This window comes from Notothenia rossii, assembly GCF_949606895.1.
Source record: "Notothenia rossii genome assembly, chromosome: 6".
Classification (NCBI taxonomy): Eukaryota; Metazoa; Chordata; class Actinopteri; order Perciformes; family Nototheniidae; genus Notothenia; species Notothenia rossii.
This window is the reverse complement of record NC_136909.1, coordinates 32,878,757-32,898,798: the sequence shown is the minus strand read 5'-3', so window position 1 is coordinate 32,898,798 and position 20,042 is coordinate 32,878,757. Positions and strand designations below refer to the sequence as shown.

The following is a 20,042-nucleotide window of genomic DNA, read 5'->3' as shown; positions in this document are numbered from 1 at the left end:
GGCTATAAAATAGGCTACACGATGAGTCAACGTTGAATACTGAAGCACACGATAATAAAGGGAGGAGATTGACTTTTTAACAGGTTATCAACTGTTGACATGGCATAGGCCTACATGAGTTTTCCTCCTATCGTTATAACAAAAAAACATGAAATATCCACGTAGGCCTATAGTGGTGACAAAGTATATTCAAAAGTTAAAAAAAAAAACCTTTAAGCCTGAAATACACGTGTACAGTTAACACTATAAATATCTAATGAAATCATACTGCAAACTGTAATCTACTTTGGCTGATTCGTTCTTTGTCCCATGCTGAATGTTTCATCATAGGCCTACTTGCTATAAATAACCCAGACTTACAACTAAAAGATCCCAATGAAAAATGATCTACTCCATCCACTATGAGAGAAACAGTGTGTTAAAGCCCTCATCAACAGGTAGGCCTATGTAGAATGGTCCCTTGTTGTTGGTACCAACAGGAATTCTGACGTTTTTTAAAACCATATTTTTAAGTGTGTTCTGTGTTCGTTGCTGATTTTTATCTTCATTGAATTCCTGTGATGTGGTGAATGGCTACAAACAAAATGTGCTCTGGGATCATTCTTATGTTGGATATGTTCAGACCTATGGTTCAGACATGTTCCATATTTTTGTTTTGTGCGCTCCATTCCAAACTCTCCTATGTCCCGCAGCACGTAAACGCAGCACCGGTAGATGAAATGGCCCTTATTCTGCACTTTAGATATTTGTTTTAGACAGAAACAAGCACACCCAATGAATCCCCATCCTAGTGTAAACACTTTAAACCCGAGCAGACAGTCTTCTTTGAAAATATCCGGTGTCGTGAATGTGTCTCTGCATTATTCAGAGCGCGCTGCGCATCACGGAGCTGATTAGGATTTCAGTATAAATAAGGCCGCAGACGGGACAGCTCTGCCTGTCCTGTCGCTGATGTCGGAGAAGCTATAGAGGTTAAACCCCTTCAAAGAGCTGCAAGCTGCAAGCTGCTCCAACATGCACACACGCTGACCCGTCTCACGGATGGGACTATACTCGAACCGGACCTACAGAGAAATCCCGAGTTTTTCACGGTTCAACGCAAAACTATTTGGCACAAGAGTGCAGTGACGATCCATCGATGTTTTTGCAGACTTTTTACTGGCACGTTGCGCAAACTACACAGACTCCCAATAGCTATATGTGACCGTGAAGGTGTCATTATCATTTTTACATGTTTTGTAATAATATCCTGCAGCTCCAGCGGAGGAAGCGACTCCTTCTCCGGGTTGTTTTGGTTTCCAAGAGGGGGAAGGAGAAGTGTTTTGGGGGTGAGTGCCGCTTGCGTTTGTAACAATAATGACTGTAATACCTGCTGTTATATCACATCAGACACTTTAAACTGTGTCTATTGGTAGTGACTTTCTATCTGTTTTGTATGTTTGTTTCCTGTTGCACAAGGGGATTTATAGCCTGCATGCTGTTTATGTATTTGTGTTGTACAGCTTAAATTAATCGCAGGATTAGGTTTCTTGTGTGTTGTGATGCATGTACATGTAGGGCTAATCAACTATTCACTGCAGGAAACCATTTTAACATTCTGGTAACAATTTACACATTTGCACAATGCTCTCTGTAAACTCTAAGAGTGGTATTTTTTGTCGTTTTTTCTTATGTATTCCTACTCCTCTAGGATGACAGTTCAGCATGATTTAAAACGGTGGGTCTAAAATAACCCACTGTATTATACTGCCAATGTCTCTTTTAATTAATGAGACACGTTTTGCAATTTGATCCTCGAGTTGGGCTACATTCAAGAGCAATGAAAACACCGATGTGCTTCTCCTTGCAGCGGATGATGATTTCTGGCTATTATCACCATCATCATATCCCTGCATGCAGATCTCGGTCAGTTTTTGGGGGGCTTATGATGCCACGTGAACAGGCGACAAAAACACATTAAAAGGGATGGATTTCATAACGCTCATGCGCGCACCATGAGGGAAGCTGCAGTGTCCCATGTTGTTTACATGCGTCCATATGATGAAGCAACTATTTTAGGAAGTATTGCAACACAACATAGTCTATATTATTCATGAATGAATGGCAGTAAGAAATGAATAAAAGTCAATGATGAGTTATGGCTGTAGTCTCGAAGCGGACGCGCGTGCTCGCCGTCAGGACAGCAAGGGTAGGACGAGGGCAGGCTTCTGTTAGGGAGAAAAGAACCGGATTGCTGTTTCATTTGAGTTATTTGTATTCGTTTGATGTCATTCTTAAAGCATTTAGGCATTATTTCAGATGTGGATCTGTTCAATGTCAGGATGATGCAGTACTGACACAAACAGTGCAGCAGGAGGAGGAGGAGGAGGTGGTGTTGTGTGTGCCAGGCTGTTTTGTTCTTCAATTTGTAAACGAAAAATGAGAGCGTCAGCTATGTCTCAATGGTCTAAATATATAGCCTGGCAGAGGCATATTGATCTATTTCCAAACTTAACCTGTTGTGTGTGTGTGTGTGTGTGTGTGTGTGTGTGTGTGTGTGTGTGTGTGTGTGTGTGTGTGTGTGTGTGTGTGTGTGTGTGTGTGTGTGTGTGTGTGTGTGTGTGTGTGTGTGTGTGTGTGTGTGTGTGTGTGTGTGTGTGTGTGTGTGTGTGTGTGTGTGTGTGTGTGTGTGGACATCCTTATAAAAATATGGTAGGTTCCCATCTGTTGAAGGATTTGAGCCCACTTTGCTACTTGATCAGTCCACAGTGGGATTAATACAGAAATGTCAATTGCTCATTTAAGTGAACCTAAATAAACAAAATGTGGCTTTCCCATAAATAATACAAAGAGCTTTAGGTGGTCCCTGACCATTACAAACCACCATGATATGTGTTTCTATAGAGAAAGAAGAGAAGTCAGATTTATATTCTAATCTTGTATTTATTTACACATCCGGGTAGTTTCGCACACCCTCCTCCTCTCGGTTAGTCACGTTCACACCGCATGGGAAATATGCACTTCAGCTATGTCAAATCATAATAATAAAAACGTTCAGTGCTGTTGACACAACATTTTAATGATTTAGTTGAGTGAATCCCTCTGACACAACAACACTTAGCATGTGATGCTTTTGAGTGAATGTTTTAAAGCAGTAAACATTGGTGTCAACTACCTAACGCTTCTTAAACATCCAAAATATAGTATCTTGACTTGACCTCAACTAAAAACGTTTTCTTGGAAAAGAAGGAATAACCTTTATTAACCTTAATAACTAAATAACGATACATATGTCATAAGCAACACTTTATAGAATAGGCTAGAAATAGTCAAAAACAATCAAAGGTAAAACATGAAAACAACATACGCCATACATACATACATACATATATACAGACAGACAGACAGACAGACAGACAGACAGACAGACAGACAGACAGACAGACAGACAGACAGACAGACAGACAACCCAATGAAATATAAGCTCTAGCTCATTCACAATACACACACGATACACATATATAAATCACATTGTTATTGTAATAAAGCAATGTTTGTGTAGGCTACATATGTTAGGAAGTTGCAATACATTTTAATAGAAGATTTGCACTCAATTGAAAATGCTTAAAAACACATTCAATAGGATATTCATTCCTAATACAACATTAGATTAGATTAACTCCAGACAAAAAAAAAAAGACTAAAAACATGTATTACCACCTCAAACTCATCTCTTTCGACTCCACTTCGAGCGATATAACTATTAACAAAGCACTTGTATACTAATAAAGGACTGGCTTATCTAAAGCCAGTTGAGTAGCACTTGAAATGTTTTAGCTCTATGAAACCTGATGTACTTATATGATTCTGTTTTCTTCAAGTTTGTACTTTGTTGGTCGAACGCACTTATTGTAAGTCGCTTTGGATAAAAGCGTCAGCTAAATGCAATGTAATAATGTAATGTAAAATGCTAATCCCACCCTGGTTCCCATCTTTCCCACGGGAGCCTGAAGGCTGCGCAACCACCCATTGGTCAGCCCTGTCTGTCAGTTAAAGCTCCATCTCCCTCCCACGTGGTGACGTTTTCTTACCAAAGTAACGAGCCAGTCCATTACGCACACAAAAGACACAACAAAAGCCCGTTTTGGGAAAAATGAGATCCGTCAGCACATAAAGGACACAACAATAAGTTCTCATCTGGCAGCATCACACATGGACCACTGCCCGGGACGCCGACAATGATTTATTCAACTTAAAAAAACAACAACAAACTGAAAAAAACCTCTGTCTTTCTTCGGCAAGCAGTTTTCCACTCGGCTGCTTTCTGCTCCGAACCGACCCAGGTGGTGAGTACCGCATCAGGTTTATGTCTACCGCAAAGCCTGGTTCTGGTGTCGTGCTGGATTCACAGACACTGTTGCACTAGAGCTCGCGATGCTGCTCTTTGTTGGGGGTAAACACATTTAAGAAAAGGGGGGGGCTGCACGAACCTGCCGTGAAATAATTAACTTATATGGAATATAATAATTTTGGTATAATTACATGTCGGGAATAAATGTGCTGTTTTCTGAGGGGAAGATAGAGTGGTGTGTTGAGCGAGTCTTTGTCTGGACACTTCTTCCTGTTAATGGTTACCAGACACGCAGTGTGCTCTTTGTTTTCACCTCGCTCAGTTTGTATATCAGCTGTTCCTGCTGTGTTACCTGTCGAATCGACTTACATTACCCCTAAAATACTCTTTTGATGTACCCCAATAAAGAAAACATCGTTGAAATCCCAAATGTTGAGCTGGTGGGCTACCATGTGACGAGGAAGCCTGTAACAAAAGAATCACGAATTCTCGTGTCAGGAAAATGTTTTGTAGGATTCAAGGAATCTTTAAACGTTTTTTCAACTATACTGTTCAAAGAAGCATACAGTACATTATAAAGTAAGACCATACAAAGTTAACACAAATAAGACCATGGGCTGACAGATGCACTGAAGCGAGCAATTTGGCTTTACAGGGACCAAAACAAACTTGTGTGTGTGTGTGTGTGTGTGTGTGTGTGTGTGTGTGTGTGTGTGTGTGTGTGTGTGTGTGTGTGTGTGTGTGTGTGTGTGTGTGTGTGTGTGTGTGTGTGTGTGTGTGTGTGTGTGTGTGTGTGTGTGTGTGTGTGTGTGTGTGTGTGTGTGTGTGTGTGTGGAGGGCTAATTCAGAAGGGGATTGTGTCCTGTTCATTCAGGGATTATGCCCTGGCACCTGCGCAGATTATACAGTACATATATGTCAATATGTTTCGTCTGGGGGCCACGGGGTCAGTCTGACAGATTTCCTCCTGTCTTGGGCATTCCAAGTTGTGTAAATATGTTTGTGTTTGCAGGGCAATCATGCTTCAGGTCAGGGCTGCTTCCTGTTGCGTTGCGGAAGCTCTTTGTTTTCTGTCTGGCTGCTGTTCTGTGTCTCAGTGCTGTTGTTCTTCCTGTTGCAGTTTATTGAGCTCCACTGGAAACTTCTGCATTGAAGCCTGTTGTGTTTTCACTGTCAGGATGCTGCAGGGTTATTGTTGTCTACTCAAAGACAATAGGTAGTTTTCCCATATTTTATACACTTGCCATTTTTTGGACAATGTTTTGCCTTTTTTTCTTTTAAATAAGTACAAATACTCTTTTACAGAAGTATCAGGTAACAATTGTGTGCATTGTAACCAATTGGATGCAATCAAGTTCTGTACTAAATTGCAATCCTGAAGAACTTGTACTTTCCCTTGACCATTTTCATAATATGATACTTGATATTTCTACTTCACTGCATTTTTTTTTAACGTTATCCTTTTTACTTGTTTACTTTATAGTTTTGCAACTCATATTAACAATACACAGTATACTTGACTTCTAAACTACCTTCACATTACAGTGATTAACATCTCACTCTATGTATGTGTGTATAATATATATATTAATATACAATCACGTTATAAGGTACACCTTGTTCGTACTGCGTTGGAACCCCTTTTGCCTACAGAGCTGCCTTAATTCTTCGTGGCATAGACTCACCAAGGTGCTGGAAACATCCCTCAGAGATGCTGGTCCATATTGACATGATGGCATCACGCAGTTGCTGCAGATTTGTCCGCTGCACATCCATGATGTGAACCTCTCGTTCCACCACATCCCCAGGGTGCTCTATTGGATTTAGTTCTGGTGACTGTGGAGGCCATTGAGTAAAGTCAGCTCATTGTCATGTTCTAGAAACCAGTTTGAGATGATGTCACAGCAGAAATTGAGACTCATCAGACCAGGCAACATTTTTCCAATCTTCTATTGTCCGTGCAAATTGTAGCCTCAGTTTCCTGTTCTTAGCGGAGGAGGGGCACCGGTGTGGTCTTCTGCTGCTGTAGCCCACCTGCTTCAATGTTCAGCGTGTTGTGCGCTCAGAGATGCTCTTCTGCATACCTTGGTTGTATTGAGTGGTTATTTGAGTTACTGTTGACTTTCTATCATCTTGAACCAGTCTGGCCATTCTCCTCTGACCTCTGGCATCAACAAGTTAGTATTCAAATGAATGCATGAACACAGAGTGGTTGGCAGTGGGATGATGTTAAGGAATCACATGTAGCCACTTGTTAGCCAGGCCTATTTCAAGACCCATAAAAGCTTCCAAATTTAAAAGTGGGTAAATTAACGTATTTTATGTCGTAAAAGAATATGTTAAAATGTTGTGTTAGCCACTGAGTTTGTATGAGGTTTTAGGAATATTTCCTGCAGCACTTTCTATGTGTTATCTTTTTTTATATAGCTTCTTCTGCTGCCCCCAAGTGGCCAACTATTTAATAATGCAGCGTTATCAATCAGTTAATCAAATTGTATTTTTATGACTCGCATGCTACAGGTCGGCACTAAAGCAGGGGCACATTTTTTCAAATTAAATATGATCCAGTTTCAACAAAATCAAAGTCGTGCCATAAAGATCAGAGCAGCATCAACATGATTTTAAAGCTATGATTTGATGATAACATAGATACAAGACACTAACAGCCTACATCTCCAAACACATACAGGACCGTCTCAGAAAATTAGAATATTGTGATAAAGTTCTTTATTTTCTGTAATGCAATTTAAAAAAAAAAAAAAAATGTCATACATTCTGGATTCATTACAAATCAACTGAAATATTGCAAGCCTTTTATTATTTTAATATTGCTGATTATGGCATACAGCTTAAGAAAACTCAAATATCCTATCTCTAAATATTAGAATATCATGAAAAAGTATACTAGTAGGGTGTTCAACGAATCACTTGAATCGTCTAATTAACTCGAAACACCTGCAAGGGTTTCCTGAGCCTTGAAAAACACTCAGCTTGGTTCAGTAAACTAAATCACAAGTATGGGGAAGACTGCTGATCTGACTGCTGTCCAGAGGACCGTCATTGACACCCTCCATCAGGAGGGTAAGACACAAAAAGAAATTTCTCAAAGAGCAAGCTGTTCACAGAGTGCAGTTTCAAAGCACATCCACAAAAAGTCTGTTGGAAGGGGGAAATGTGGCAGGAAACGCTGCACAACCAAGAGAGATGACCGCAGCCTTAACAGCATTGTGAAGAAGAGTCGCTTCCAGAATTTGGGGGAGCTTCAAAGACAGTGGACTGTAGCTGGAGTCCAGGTATCAAAAGTCACTGTTCACAGACGTGTCCGGGAAATGGGCTACAATAGCCGTATTCCCAAGGTCAAGCCACTTCTGAACTCAAGACAACGGAAGAGGCGTCTGACTTGGGCTAAGGAAAATAAGCACTGGACAGTTGCACAGTGGTCCAAAGTCCTCTTTTCAGACGAAAGCAAGTTTTGTATTTCATTTGGAAGTCAAGGCGCCAGAGTCTGGAGAAAGGCTGGAGAGGAGCAAAATCCAAGTTGCTTGAAATCCAGTGTGAAGTTCCCACAGTCAGCGATGGTTTGGGGAGCCATGTCAGCTGCTGGTGTTGGTCCACTGTGTTTCATCAAGCCCAGAGTAAATGCAGCTGTGTACCAAGAGATTTTAGAGCACTACATGCTTCCGTCTGCTGAAAAGCTCTATGGAGATGAGGAATTCATTTTCCAGCATGATCTGGCACCTGCCCACAGTGCCAAAACCACCAGTAACTGGTGTACTGACCATGGCATTACTGTCCTCGATTGGCCTGCAAATTCCCCTGACCTGAACCCCATAGAGAATATGTGGGGTATTGTGAAGAAGAAGCTGAAAGACACCAGACCCAATAATGCTAATGAGCTAAAGGCCGCTATTGAAGCATCCTGGGCATCCATAACACCTCAGCAATGCCACAGGCTGATTGCCTCCATGCCACGCCGCATTGATGCAGTAATCCGTGCAAAAGGATTCCCAACCAAGTACTGAGTGCATTAATGGACATTTTCAAATGTTTGATTGTGTTTTGCTGTTATAAATCTTTTTTTTTTTACTTGGTCTGAGGAACTATTCTAATTTTTTGAGATAGGATTTTTGAGTTTTCTTAAGCTGTATGCCATAATCAGCAATATTAAAATAATAAAAGGCTTGCAATATTTCAGTTGATTTGTAATGAATCCAGAATGTATGACATTTTTGTTTTTTTAATTGCATTACAGAAAATAAAGAACTTTATCACAATATTCTAATTTTCTGAGACAGTCCTGTATTTACAGGGACAACACTTTCTTTGACAGCTGAGGTTTTATAACCCTCTAAACAACGGACGCAAACAAACAAATCTATTAATAATGATAAGTCAATAAACAAGATAAATGATAAGGGTCTTAAAGGATGGAAAACATATTAAAGGAGGGAGAGAAAATATATTATATGAATAGGTTGGATAAAACCTAATGTGTCTGACGATGTTAATGTTGGTTTAAAAGTCTTTTGCTTTTTGACAGTAAATCATGTTGTGTGTTGAAACACAGTATTTTTTTGTACGTCTGAATAGATGTTATTGTAAACCTGACTCCCCTGCAGGTATGCTAAACTCATCTGAGCCATGACAACATGATGAAGCTTCTATAACAGTATTTTCTGTTATGCTGTATTTTTCTGTGTACTTTTTGTCTCCCCTGTTTAGTTGTGTATGCTTTTGATCAAATCATGTTCCATTTGTATACAACTTGGATCACCTTTTTTATAATTTGGGTTTCTGTAAGTGATGACAATTGTATAGAGTAAAAGAATTGTTGGAATATATTAGGGTACTTTAAATGTTTTTATTAATAACAAAATATATATATCACCCAAAAATATTATTATTGATATATTATAATATTAAGCAACTAAGCAATATACAAATGTATTAAAACATAATATAAATGAGGCCATTAAATCATCAATAATTCTAATCCAGTGATATGTATATTGATTCTGAAATGTGTACTTCTCATATATGATGTATGTTTATATATGTTCTTGTTTCTTCACTGCAGAGTTGGAACTTTCACTGGAGTAGAGGACCTGAACACTTCTGCAGAGATCGGGGAACGAGGACACTAAAGAGGAGTCCGGCGGGGCCAGAAACACGAGCAGATGATCCGACAGTCCGTAAACAAACCCAGAGGTTAGCCAAACTCCTTTGTAAAGGACTACAAAGGCAAACAGTAAAGTTATAACTCCAATTATTTGGGTTGGACATCAGTTACACTTTCCAGACAGTCCTCCTGGTTCAACTTGACAAACTGCACTCGCTGCTGTAGTCTGCACGTAGTTTTCCAAACACAGGGGTTATTAACAAACCAAAAGATTTCTCACTTTGTTGAACAGTACAATCTGTTCATGATAATTGATAGGAATGATAGCCCAAACTACAAATATAAAATAAATAAATACACTAGTATTCTGGTTGATTAGAAAACCTAGCATATTTCAATTGATAGCTTGATGCTACCAAAACAAATACCATAAGTAACGTCTTGTTAAACTGATGTCTCGATGTACTGTTTCCTGTGTAATTATCAACAGTTCAAGGAAATATTTGTTATTATATTGCATGCCATTATAATTGTGAATAAACATCATAATAGAAATTCTAAAATTGTACTTTAAATAGACACAGTGATTCACAGATCCCAATAATAATATAATAATTACATTACATTACATGTCATTTGTTGGACGCTTTTATCGAAAGCGACTTACATACTCAATAATGTGGACAATCCCCACAGGAGCAATTTGGGGTGAAGTGTCTTGCCCAGAGACACAACGACATGCTGACTGCAGTGGGGTTTGAACCTGCTATCCCCTGATTCACTAAGTTCAGCGCACTATTCCACTGAGCCACAGCCTCCCCAGTCTATTATAATAAAACACAACGTTGAAGAGAATGAAGTTGTCTTGCTTTAAAGAGATTTTGTGAAAAACATGCTTTTCCTGTCATGCAAACAAACAAAAAAACCTCATGCTCCTGATGTAGACTTTAAATAAAAAGTAGTTTGTGATCAAGTGAAACGTGTTCTGTGGCTTTACACGAACAATAGTTGGTTTGGCGTGTCATAATATTAGGTTGCATTATCGCACAGCCCTGTTGGTAGGCAACAACATGCGGGTGTGATCACATAATAGATAAAATGCTTGCTTCTGAGGAACAGGCAGAGTTTAATATTGGGAAGGCAATACAAGTAATGAGCTCTAAAAATAGAAAGTATGGGACTCGTCTCTCACCACATTTTCTTTTCCTTTTGGCCCTGCAGGTTTGATTTTCTCCTGTGGTGTTTGTGTGGAGCGTGCCACACACCCACTCCACAACAACGGCGGCTTTGGCTTGCATCTTCCAGTGCTTCTTCTGTCAGCAAGTCCAGCAGAGCTGCAACTCTTCCAGTGCCAGCCCGGACACCAGCGAGGAGCCCTGCCCCACTGACATGGTGAAGATGACCAAGTCAAAGACCTTCCAGGCTTACCTGCCTAGCTGCCACCGCACCTACAGCTGCATCCACTGCCGGGCGCACCTGGCCAACCACGACGAGCTCATCTCCAAGGTACAGCTGCTTCACTCTGCTTCTGCACCCTGAGACATTTCATATGACAACCAACGGCTCCCTCTGTATCTGTATATAGAAATAACAAAGGCTAAAAAACAGCAGAACAAATTGTAATATTAACAAAAAGAAATGCACTATATTAATCAAAAAAAGAATGTACAGTTAATCAAAAGTGATATTTTGTATAATATTTTGGAAACAACAATATTTTAAAACTAAAACACTTGTATTATAGGTACTTCAATATAACTTGAATTTAACATTGGAACTGGGCAACAAAATAAAACGTTTTTTTAAATAAAAAATCCCCCTTTGTAATCACCAGCTTTTTAGTAGCTTGGTTCAATTACGTATTTTTCTTTCAGTAATGTTTAATGGTTAAAAAATGATATAGATTTTAAATTTGATAACATAATTTGATAACGTATAATAAATGTTATAACAACTTACTCCCCAACCCTGGTAACACGTACTCTACACCCCTTAGATTTATTACATATGGATTGAACTTGCTCAGCACTATCAAGGGTATGTAGCTAGCTAAATGACAGTTAACTTTGGCAGACAAGCAAGTTAGCAGTTAGCTCCCCGGCTACATTACAGTGGTGCTCCTATAGCCCACGATTCATCACCTAATCCAACTTCCATCACAAAATACACACACATCCCAGTTTCTTGTTTACACACGCAACATTAATGGAGCTACTTTCATTCTATCTTTATTTTAGCTCAGTTATGGTCTCCACCAACTCCTGAAAAGGATATCTGTCTCTGCTAAACAGTTCGTTGTGTTTAGGATTAAGTTATATGTATGTGTTTGCTGTTTGGTGATTAGTGGGAAGTGTGCAGTGGGTTTGTCTAAGGTTGTTCATTAAGAACTTGCGTTCCGGGAAACAAGTTAAATAAGAAAGAAACCTTGTTGTAAAATAGCCGTAAAACCAAAACAATGAGCTTAAAGAGGCTACAAGAGCAATTAGAGATGAGAGACTTTCTATGGGTTTGTTTGTTATGGCCAACATTGTTGGGTGATCAAATGTTAATATCAAACATTTGATCAATGCAGCTTTAAAAAAGTGGTAGGAGGAGAGTGCGAAACGTAAGCAACATTTAGCACTTAAATGTGTCAGGTTGGGGTCTCTTTAGTCGGCTTTTGGATGACATAACGAGCCATGAAGATGAAGTCCTTGTGAAAGTTTGGAAATAAATAAGTCTGTCCTAGGCTTTATATATACAGTCTATGGTCCTAGGCTTAACTGTGACATCTCAGCAGTGATTGAGTTGTTGTCCTCTGGTATTAGTTGGGGCTAATGTCACTTTGGGTTTGACAGCATTGTAATTTTATGATACGCTCACGCTCACCCACCTTATTGCATCTTCGAAGCCTGGTCTTGCATCTGGGGTTTATTTCTGTCGATAAATTCTCAGAGGCTTTGATGACAGCTGCTCCTGGTTTTATTTTTGTAGTCAATTTCTGTGGTCAGATTTTGTACTTACTGCTTTGGCTATTTGTGTTTCTGTTGCTGTATTTGATTACAATAATTAAAGGGAAAATGTGAAAGTGTTGCTGCTGTGGCTCGCTTAGACCTCGGAGGTTTTACTTTCAGAAATAGGAGGTTTGCTTCACTGCCAAAGTGTTTCAGTGTTTCACTGTTTTGTTTTGTTATAATTCTGTCCGCCTTGATATCAAGATACTCATTATTGCTAAAGTTAAAGTCATGATTTATTTTCATGTTTTCATGCATATTGCAAGTTCTCACCGTCCATTGTGCTTTTTTTTAATTGCTTACAAATAAGAAAAACCCAAGGGGATTTATGCTTCATAGAAATAAGATGTGACAGTTGTTTAATTCAAGCGTTTTCAAAGTTGTGACAGAAAAACATCTGCAAGTGATAGTTTGAATTCAAAAGAGATCTTCTTAAACTCATATTGAAGTAATATATAGCAGAAAATCTTTTAGATTTATTGTGAACAAAACGTAATGCTTCATGTCCCATTTAGAAAGTCTCAAGTGCAATATGATTGTGCGTAGACTTGGTTCAGACATTAAGAACATTTTGTTTTTATGCAGGGCTAAGATGGAGGAAGTAAGCTGACTCTTTCAAATTGACCTTAACGTCTATGTATTGTACTTCATTTTCTTCTGTAGTAGACAAAACATTTACTATGGCCCACAAATATAAGCATTCACTACATGAAACCCCCCTAAAAAGTGATAAGAAGCGTGGATGTGTCAGGGCTTTGCTTTTGCTCGAATGCCTGTTCAACCTTGTATAGACCTCTGAAATCTCTTCCTATGAAGTCGAACTATAGTGTAAAAGTAATTGAGTTTTAGGGTCTTTCATCCACTTTAGAGTTATTTTTCTAAGTGGCCACATTCTCATTAATAGCGGAACAAGTTTCATTAATTTCTATTATCAGACTCTCTCAATCCAATTTTTTGGAATGAAATAGGCTTGAAAGCGAAGTCCAACTTTAAAAACATGTTTCCCTGTGATCACCAAGCTGGCCCCTTCATAACGTTAATACATCTTCATAAAACCCTGCAAGTATAAAGTACACAAGATAAACTCAGAAGTGAAGCTTTGGTGCTTTTTTAACAAATGCATGCAACATTGTTTCTACATTGTGGAATTGCTCAACTTGAATAACAATTCAAGATTCAAACCGCACTATTTTTAATTACTTTTTCTTATTTGAAATGTAATGTATTAGCTTAAAACTAAATGTGGTAATATGAGACTGAAACTGTATTGATCCTCACTGAAAATTCATCTCTATTTACAATTTTTCTTCAATTATACAACCACGTTTTATTTAATTTAATTTAATTTCAAACCTTTATTTAACCAGATTGGTCCCATTGAGATCATAGATCTCTTTTTCAAGGGAGACCTGCAGCATATAGGTTCTACATGAAACATAAAACAATAAAGGACATCATACATTATATTTATAGGATACATTTACATAGTTATAGACATTTACAAGTGCCCATAGTATCAACGAGCATTTCATTTAGCCTAGCTTTAAAAACATGCTGAGGAATGAGACTGCTCAGTTTCAATTCTTGCTGAAGATTGTTCCAAGCAAGTGGAGCTGCGCACATACTGTAAAAGCTGTCTTACCTAAGACAGTCCATGCTCTTGGCACATCTAACAATACTACATCATGCGATCTCAGACAATTGCAGCTTGCAACTCTCTGTGTTATCAGAGAGCAGATATAATACGGGAGTTTACCCAACAAAGCTTTATAAATAAACGTGTACCAATGACTGAGCCTCTTTACAATAAGTGATGGCAAACCTGCCTTGGCATACAGGGTACAGTGATGTGTAAGTGCTTTACAATTTGTGACAAATCTCAGTGCACTGTGATAGGCGGGATCTAACTTGTTCAGGCAATGGGCAGGTGCATTCATATAGATCAAATTACCATAGTCCAGCACAGGTAAAAATGTCACAGTGACTAGCCTTTTCCTGGCTTCAAGCGAGAAACAAGATTTGTTTCTGAAAAAGAAACCTAGTCTAACCCTCAGCTTTTTAAGCAGGTTATTGACATGAAGTTTAAAAGTAAGACAATCATCAAGCCAGATACCAAGGTATTTGTAACAGGTAACCACTTCAAGTACTTGTCCTTGCATAGCAACAATATCTAAAACAGGCTCTGGTGTCTTTTTAGCTTTTGAAAAGAGCATTACCTTGGTTTTATCAACATTTAAAATAAGCTTAAGCTCAGTGAACTGAGTCTGAATAATGTTAAAAACAGCCTGTAATTTAACACCAGCCTCCTTTATGGAGGGACCTGCACAGTACATCACGGTATCGTCCGCATACAAATGTAAAGTAGCTTCCTCCACATTTTCACCTAAACTGTTGATATATATGGAGAATAAAAGTGGACCTGAAACAGAACCTTGAGGAACACCATTAGCAATGTTTAACCACTCAGAAGACAGCCCATCAAAGTGAACACATTGGGACCTTTCAGAGAGGCAGTTCACAAACCACCCCACTGCATGGCTGGATATGCCAATACTGAGTAGCCTCTGCTTTAAGATGTGATGATCGACGATATCAAACGCTTTGGAAAGGTCAATAAATAAAGCTGCACAATTCTGCTTATTGTCTAAAATACTCGTAATGTCCTTTACCACTTTCATTGTGGCAGTGATGGTGCTGTGTTTCTTTCTGAAGCCTGACTGATGTTTAGACAGGATATCATTTTTACATAAAAACTCCTTTACTTGTTCACTCACCAGGCGTTCGAGCACCTTCGCCAGAACTGATAATTTAGAGATTGGCCTATAGTTATTTAAAATAGTTTCCTCCCCTCCTTTTAGTAAAGGCAAGACATAAGCTGACTTCCATACTTTTGGAATTGCATTTGTGCTGAGGGAGAGGTTAAAAAGAGTAGTGAGAGGAGGAGCAATACAATCTCCAGCTATCTTTAAAAAGAAAGGTTCTACGTTGTCCGGGCCAGCCGGTTCCTTAGGATCTAACTTAGATAAGTCTTTGAAATGCATTGTTCAGAGTCACGGATTGGTGTGTTCACAGAAGTAGATTTAGTCACAGAATCAAACAGAGAACCACAGGACACAAAATGCTCATTAAAACAATTTAACATGGTGGCCCTGTCCGATATAGAGCCAGATGCTGTGGTAATGCACGGAGGTAGCTCATTACGGATCTCACCAGTGGATATCGATTTTATGGCTTTCCAACATTTCCTAGGATTATTTAGGTTTTCTGTGGTTACTGACAAATAGTACTTCGACTTTGCACTTTTGACATGTGAAGTGAAGCTATTCCTTAGCTGCCTAAAACGCAGCCATTCTACCTCTGAGCCTGATTTCCTAGCCTTTGCCCAGGCCTTGTTTCTCTCATGAAGGAGACTGGACAGTTCAGCAGAAAACCAAGGATTGTCTCGTCCCTTTACTCTAAATTTACGCAGGGGTGCATGTCTATCAATGATCTCCATAAAACCAAGATACAAATAAGACCATGCAGTTTCTACATCAGCACACAGATTTTTTTTTCCCCAATCAAACCCAAACAGAGCATGAACAAAACCCTGCTCCACAAAATGTTTTATGTCTCTCTTAATTGTGGCTACAGCACAGTGGTCACTCACATCATTCGCAAATACTCCCACAGATGAGTATTTGTGGGGAACATTAGTTAGAATGAGATAAATTAGGGAGGATTTATTAGGGGACTTAATGTTAGGGCGAGTAGGACTGTCAACAATCTGAGTAACATTCAAAGAGATACAAAGGTTTTTAAAATCCTCTGTTACTGCAGTTAACCAGTCCTAGTTAAAATCACCAAGTAGCACTATTTCCTTTTAGTCTAGTTGCGGTAAAAGATTTGCTAGCGAAGAAAAGGAGTCCTTGACAGCTGAGGGGGGTCTGTAACAGCCCACCACCATGACCTGTTGCCCTTTTGCCACTTCTATATTTAAAGCTAAAAATTTGAATTGCTTACTGATAGATTTGGAAACTAATGTGGATACACTGAACTTATTCTTAACATAAATGGCAACGCCACCAACTTTATTAGGTACACATTATAACCATTTAAGGCAATGTCAAAGGCCAAAATAGATTTATTTAGCCATGTTTCTGATAAAATAATGACGTCAGCGTCAGTCGAGCTTGCCCAAATGCGGACAAAATCTAGTTTACCTAACAGACTGCGCACATTGAAATGGATGAAACCCAATCCAGACGTAGCTTTAAAATCAGCAGGAGTAGCGATCTGACCACTACTACTGGGCGGACCAGGGTTAGGTTGTACATTTCCTGACAGTAATAGCAACAAAAAAAACAGGCATCTTTTCCTCTTAATCGACACACATACATTGTCATATACTTTAGAATCACCGGAAAAGTCTGCGAGAGTGTGATTTGAGTTTAAGAAGCAGTCCTGAAGAACCATCATCCCAGGAAAACAAAAAAGAGAAACATATTTTGTCGAGCAGATTGTCTGTGACACATCCGAACCTTTGCAGGGGATGCCCACTGCGGGTGGCAGAACAGACCTGAATCCAGTAGACTTCTCAGAATGACTAGAGATCTTCTCATAGTCCAAAACAGTTAACAGGCACAGCAGAATCCCGATATGGGCCATTTTCCCAGACCAGCACACAGTATCCGCGATGTTCCTGGAGCAAATCAGCACAGCAGCAAAGGACAGGCGAAAGCAGCAGCGTGGAAGCGCTCCGGTCCCTCCGTGGTATCCCCGGGGTGAAAGGTCTCCTCAGTAAGCAGAACACGACACCACAGCACACGACAGGTGGGAGCAGGCCTCTGCAACAGCAGAACCAGGACAAGTGGAAAGCAGGCCCCAGCCGTGGAAAAAAACTCCTCCGCACAGCAGCACACGCCCGGTGGAAGCAGGCCAAGCCCGAAGCGTGGAGCCACTCCGTCTCTCCGCGACGACTCCGGGGTAAAAACCTCTCAGCACAGCTGTACTCTACAGGTGGGAGCAGGCCTCCGCAGAACGCAGGCAGCTACAGGTGGAGCCGCTCCGTCTCTTTGCGACGTCTCCGGGGGAAAACCACCTCAGCACAGCCGTACTCGACAGGTGAGAGTAGGCCTCCGCAGACCGCAGACAACTAAAACTACTACTTGTATAAGCAGTAATGGCTAAATATTTGTAAGCAGGAGAACTACAGTAGATGCTAACAGACGCCAGATGCTAACAGGTAGTGGGAGCCCTGTGAAAATTGTGACTGCCTCATGCGAGTGATACATGACACCGCATTTATTAAAGTTTAAATTGAAATAAAAATGATACAAATACATTTTCTGGTAAAACACCTAACCTCCAGGCAAATTCCTCCATGATAAACTATTTATAGGTTTGCACTCGCCTCCAAATAAATCCTCCCACATCCTGTCCTCAATAAATATCAATCCTTGCAGAGACACAAACAGACACAGAAATCACATGTTACAGTCACATCACACATGCTTTAGATTCAAACAATTTGCCCAAAATGAAATTGTCCTGCCTGATATGCTCATGTCTCCGCCCACAGAAAGTGACAAATCTGGGCCTTACTGAAAATGAAACCATATCGTCTGGTTCTTCCGCTGTGACGCCAACAGTATCAATTTGTTACAGGATTTCTGGGTATTGAAGTCCACGTTGTCCAAACAGTTTTTACATTTGGAGCCAGAGTGCTGCTTTAATGCAGTGTGTGAATGGACAGCCATGAAGAGTGAGTGAAGTTTATCAGATGAAGCCGAGTGTCAGGGACTGAAGCGATGACCTTTGTGCGTAATAACAAGATGCTGACAGTGTGCTCTCCCTGCGTCGCACTCTCACCGCGCACTAAGCTGATTATTCAAATGGCAAAGATGGTCAATCTGCACGTCGCCATCTCCATGTCACAATCCATTCGCCTCCTGCAGCTCAGAGACTTGGAAGCTCACAGCCTGTTGGTGCAAGCAGGAAGAAGAACTTGGGAAGCAGCCCTGCCCCCAGACTGCTGTTGGTCCTTACAGCGCGATCACAGAGGGTCATTTTGGAGGTCTGAATGTCGTAAATAATGCCAATGAGTCTTTGGCCCAAGAAAGTGACTATCCTTGCTGATATGCCCCTAATTTAACCTCCCGGAGGCACAACAAATGAATAGAATAATTGTCACGCAGCAGTTTTGTGATGAAGTGAGGTTTAATTGTGCGGGAAGTTATATTGTTATTGCAACAACTTTGAACTGGATGCAGAAAATAACAAAGGAGGAGTTTTTGGCATTAAACAATTAATAATGCAGAATAATCATGAAAGATATAAACGGAGGCTGTTATTATATCTTTTTTTATTCACAGCCTCTTGTTTGCAATCCGTAAGTTCATTTGGTTTTGAAAAGATACATATAACCAGAAAGGAAACACCACCATTAATATTTGGAGGAAACAACAAAAGGGAACACATGATGAATTCATGTATAATAATTATAAAATACTTTATGGCTATAAAGAAAGTAACCTTAAAAAAAGCTAACTATAGGAACTATTTTCCTAGCAATAAATCCTGTGTAATGTATTTCATGAATTAATTTGATTCATAAAATATCAGAAGATAGTGAAAGGCAGGATACAGTTTATAAAACTTTGAATATTCATATATTTCAGATATTTTTGCTTAAAAATAACAAAACAAGGATCGATCATCCAAACATTTCTGTCGATCAACCATTAAACCATCAGCCATTAAACCACTTGTGCCACATGCAGTTGAAAGACAGAAAACGCTACAACCTAAAACACTTTCTTATTGTCCGAACTGACGGCAGCTTTCTAAGTGACAGCGAGATATTTCTGCACTCAGGCGTCGGTGCTGCTCACCGTGGGAGAGGTTGAAGGTGATAAAGGGTGATGAGTTTGTGTCTTCTTTTATTAGAGTCTCGCCACATTGTCCCCAGAGTTGACAGCGGAGCGGGAATGCAGGAAAACTAGAAGCACCACTGAGCCTCCAACTGCAATTAACTGCACAGTAGTCAGGGAGTTCCCCATTGTAGTTACTTTTTACATCATCATAAATGAAACTCCTTTTGTGTTGTAGTTCATTTTGAGACTTTTTTTGGTCCCCTGCTATTTGTAGGGATAAAAGAGACACTCTTGCATCAAGCTAGACAGGCTAGCGTTTGTTCTAAAGGGTCTTAAATTGTTATAACGCACAGCTACAGTTAAACAGTTCAGCTGTCTTCAAAACCCTGTAAGAAAAAAAAGAATAATTATTATTTTAGAGCAGCAACGATAAGTCGACTAATCTATATCTCGTTCGCCTCAAAAATGAATCATTGGCAACTTGTTGTAACTATATATAGTTAAAGTCATTTCAATAATGGATAAATTAGTTCGGAAGGCTCTGCCAACGTCAGAACAAAATATTTATAATAATAATGATTATAAATGGTATTTATCAAGCATTTTTCAGGTGCTCTGAAGACGCTTTACAGAGGAATAAGATAAGAAGTGAAATTTAAAAGTCGAGCAATAAAACCAGATTTATCACAAAGACACAGCATTAATCACACATTAAAAACCTGTCCAAAAAGGACATTTTTGGTCAG

General features: G+C 39.6%; 1 protein-coding gene across 2 annotated transcripts in view; it reads left to right on the top strand.

The window, feature by feature from the left end:
- The first annotated feature begins 779 nt into the window (after positions 1-779).
- LOC307045317 (protein yippee-like 1) overlaps positions 780-20,042 on the top strand; it is a 36,632-nt gene continuing 17,369 nt past the window's right edge. Inside the window, exons 1-3 of one of the 2 annotated variants that reach the window (XM_079690892.1) lie at positions 780-1,328; positions 9,408-9,538; positions 10,671-10,955. In XM_079690892.1, the coding sequence (XP_079547018.1) occupies positions 10,839-10,955 (117 nt within the window). In that variant the 5' untranslated portion in view covers positions 780-1,328; positions 9,408-9,538; positions 10,671-10,838. Of the gene's footprint in view, positions 1,329-1,690; positions 4,326-9,407; positions 9,539-10,670; positions 10,956-20,042 lie in introns of those variants that run through there. The other variant, XM_079690893.1, reaches the window with a different exon arrangement.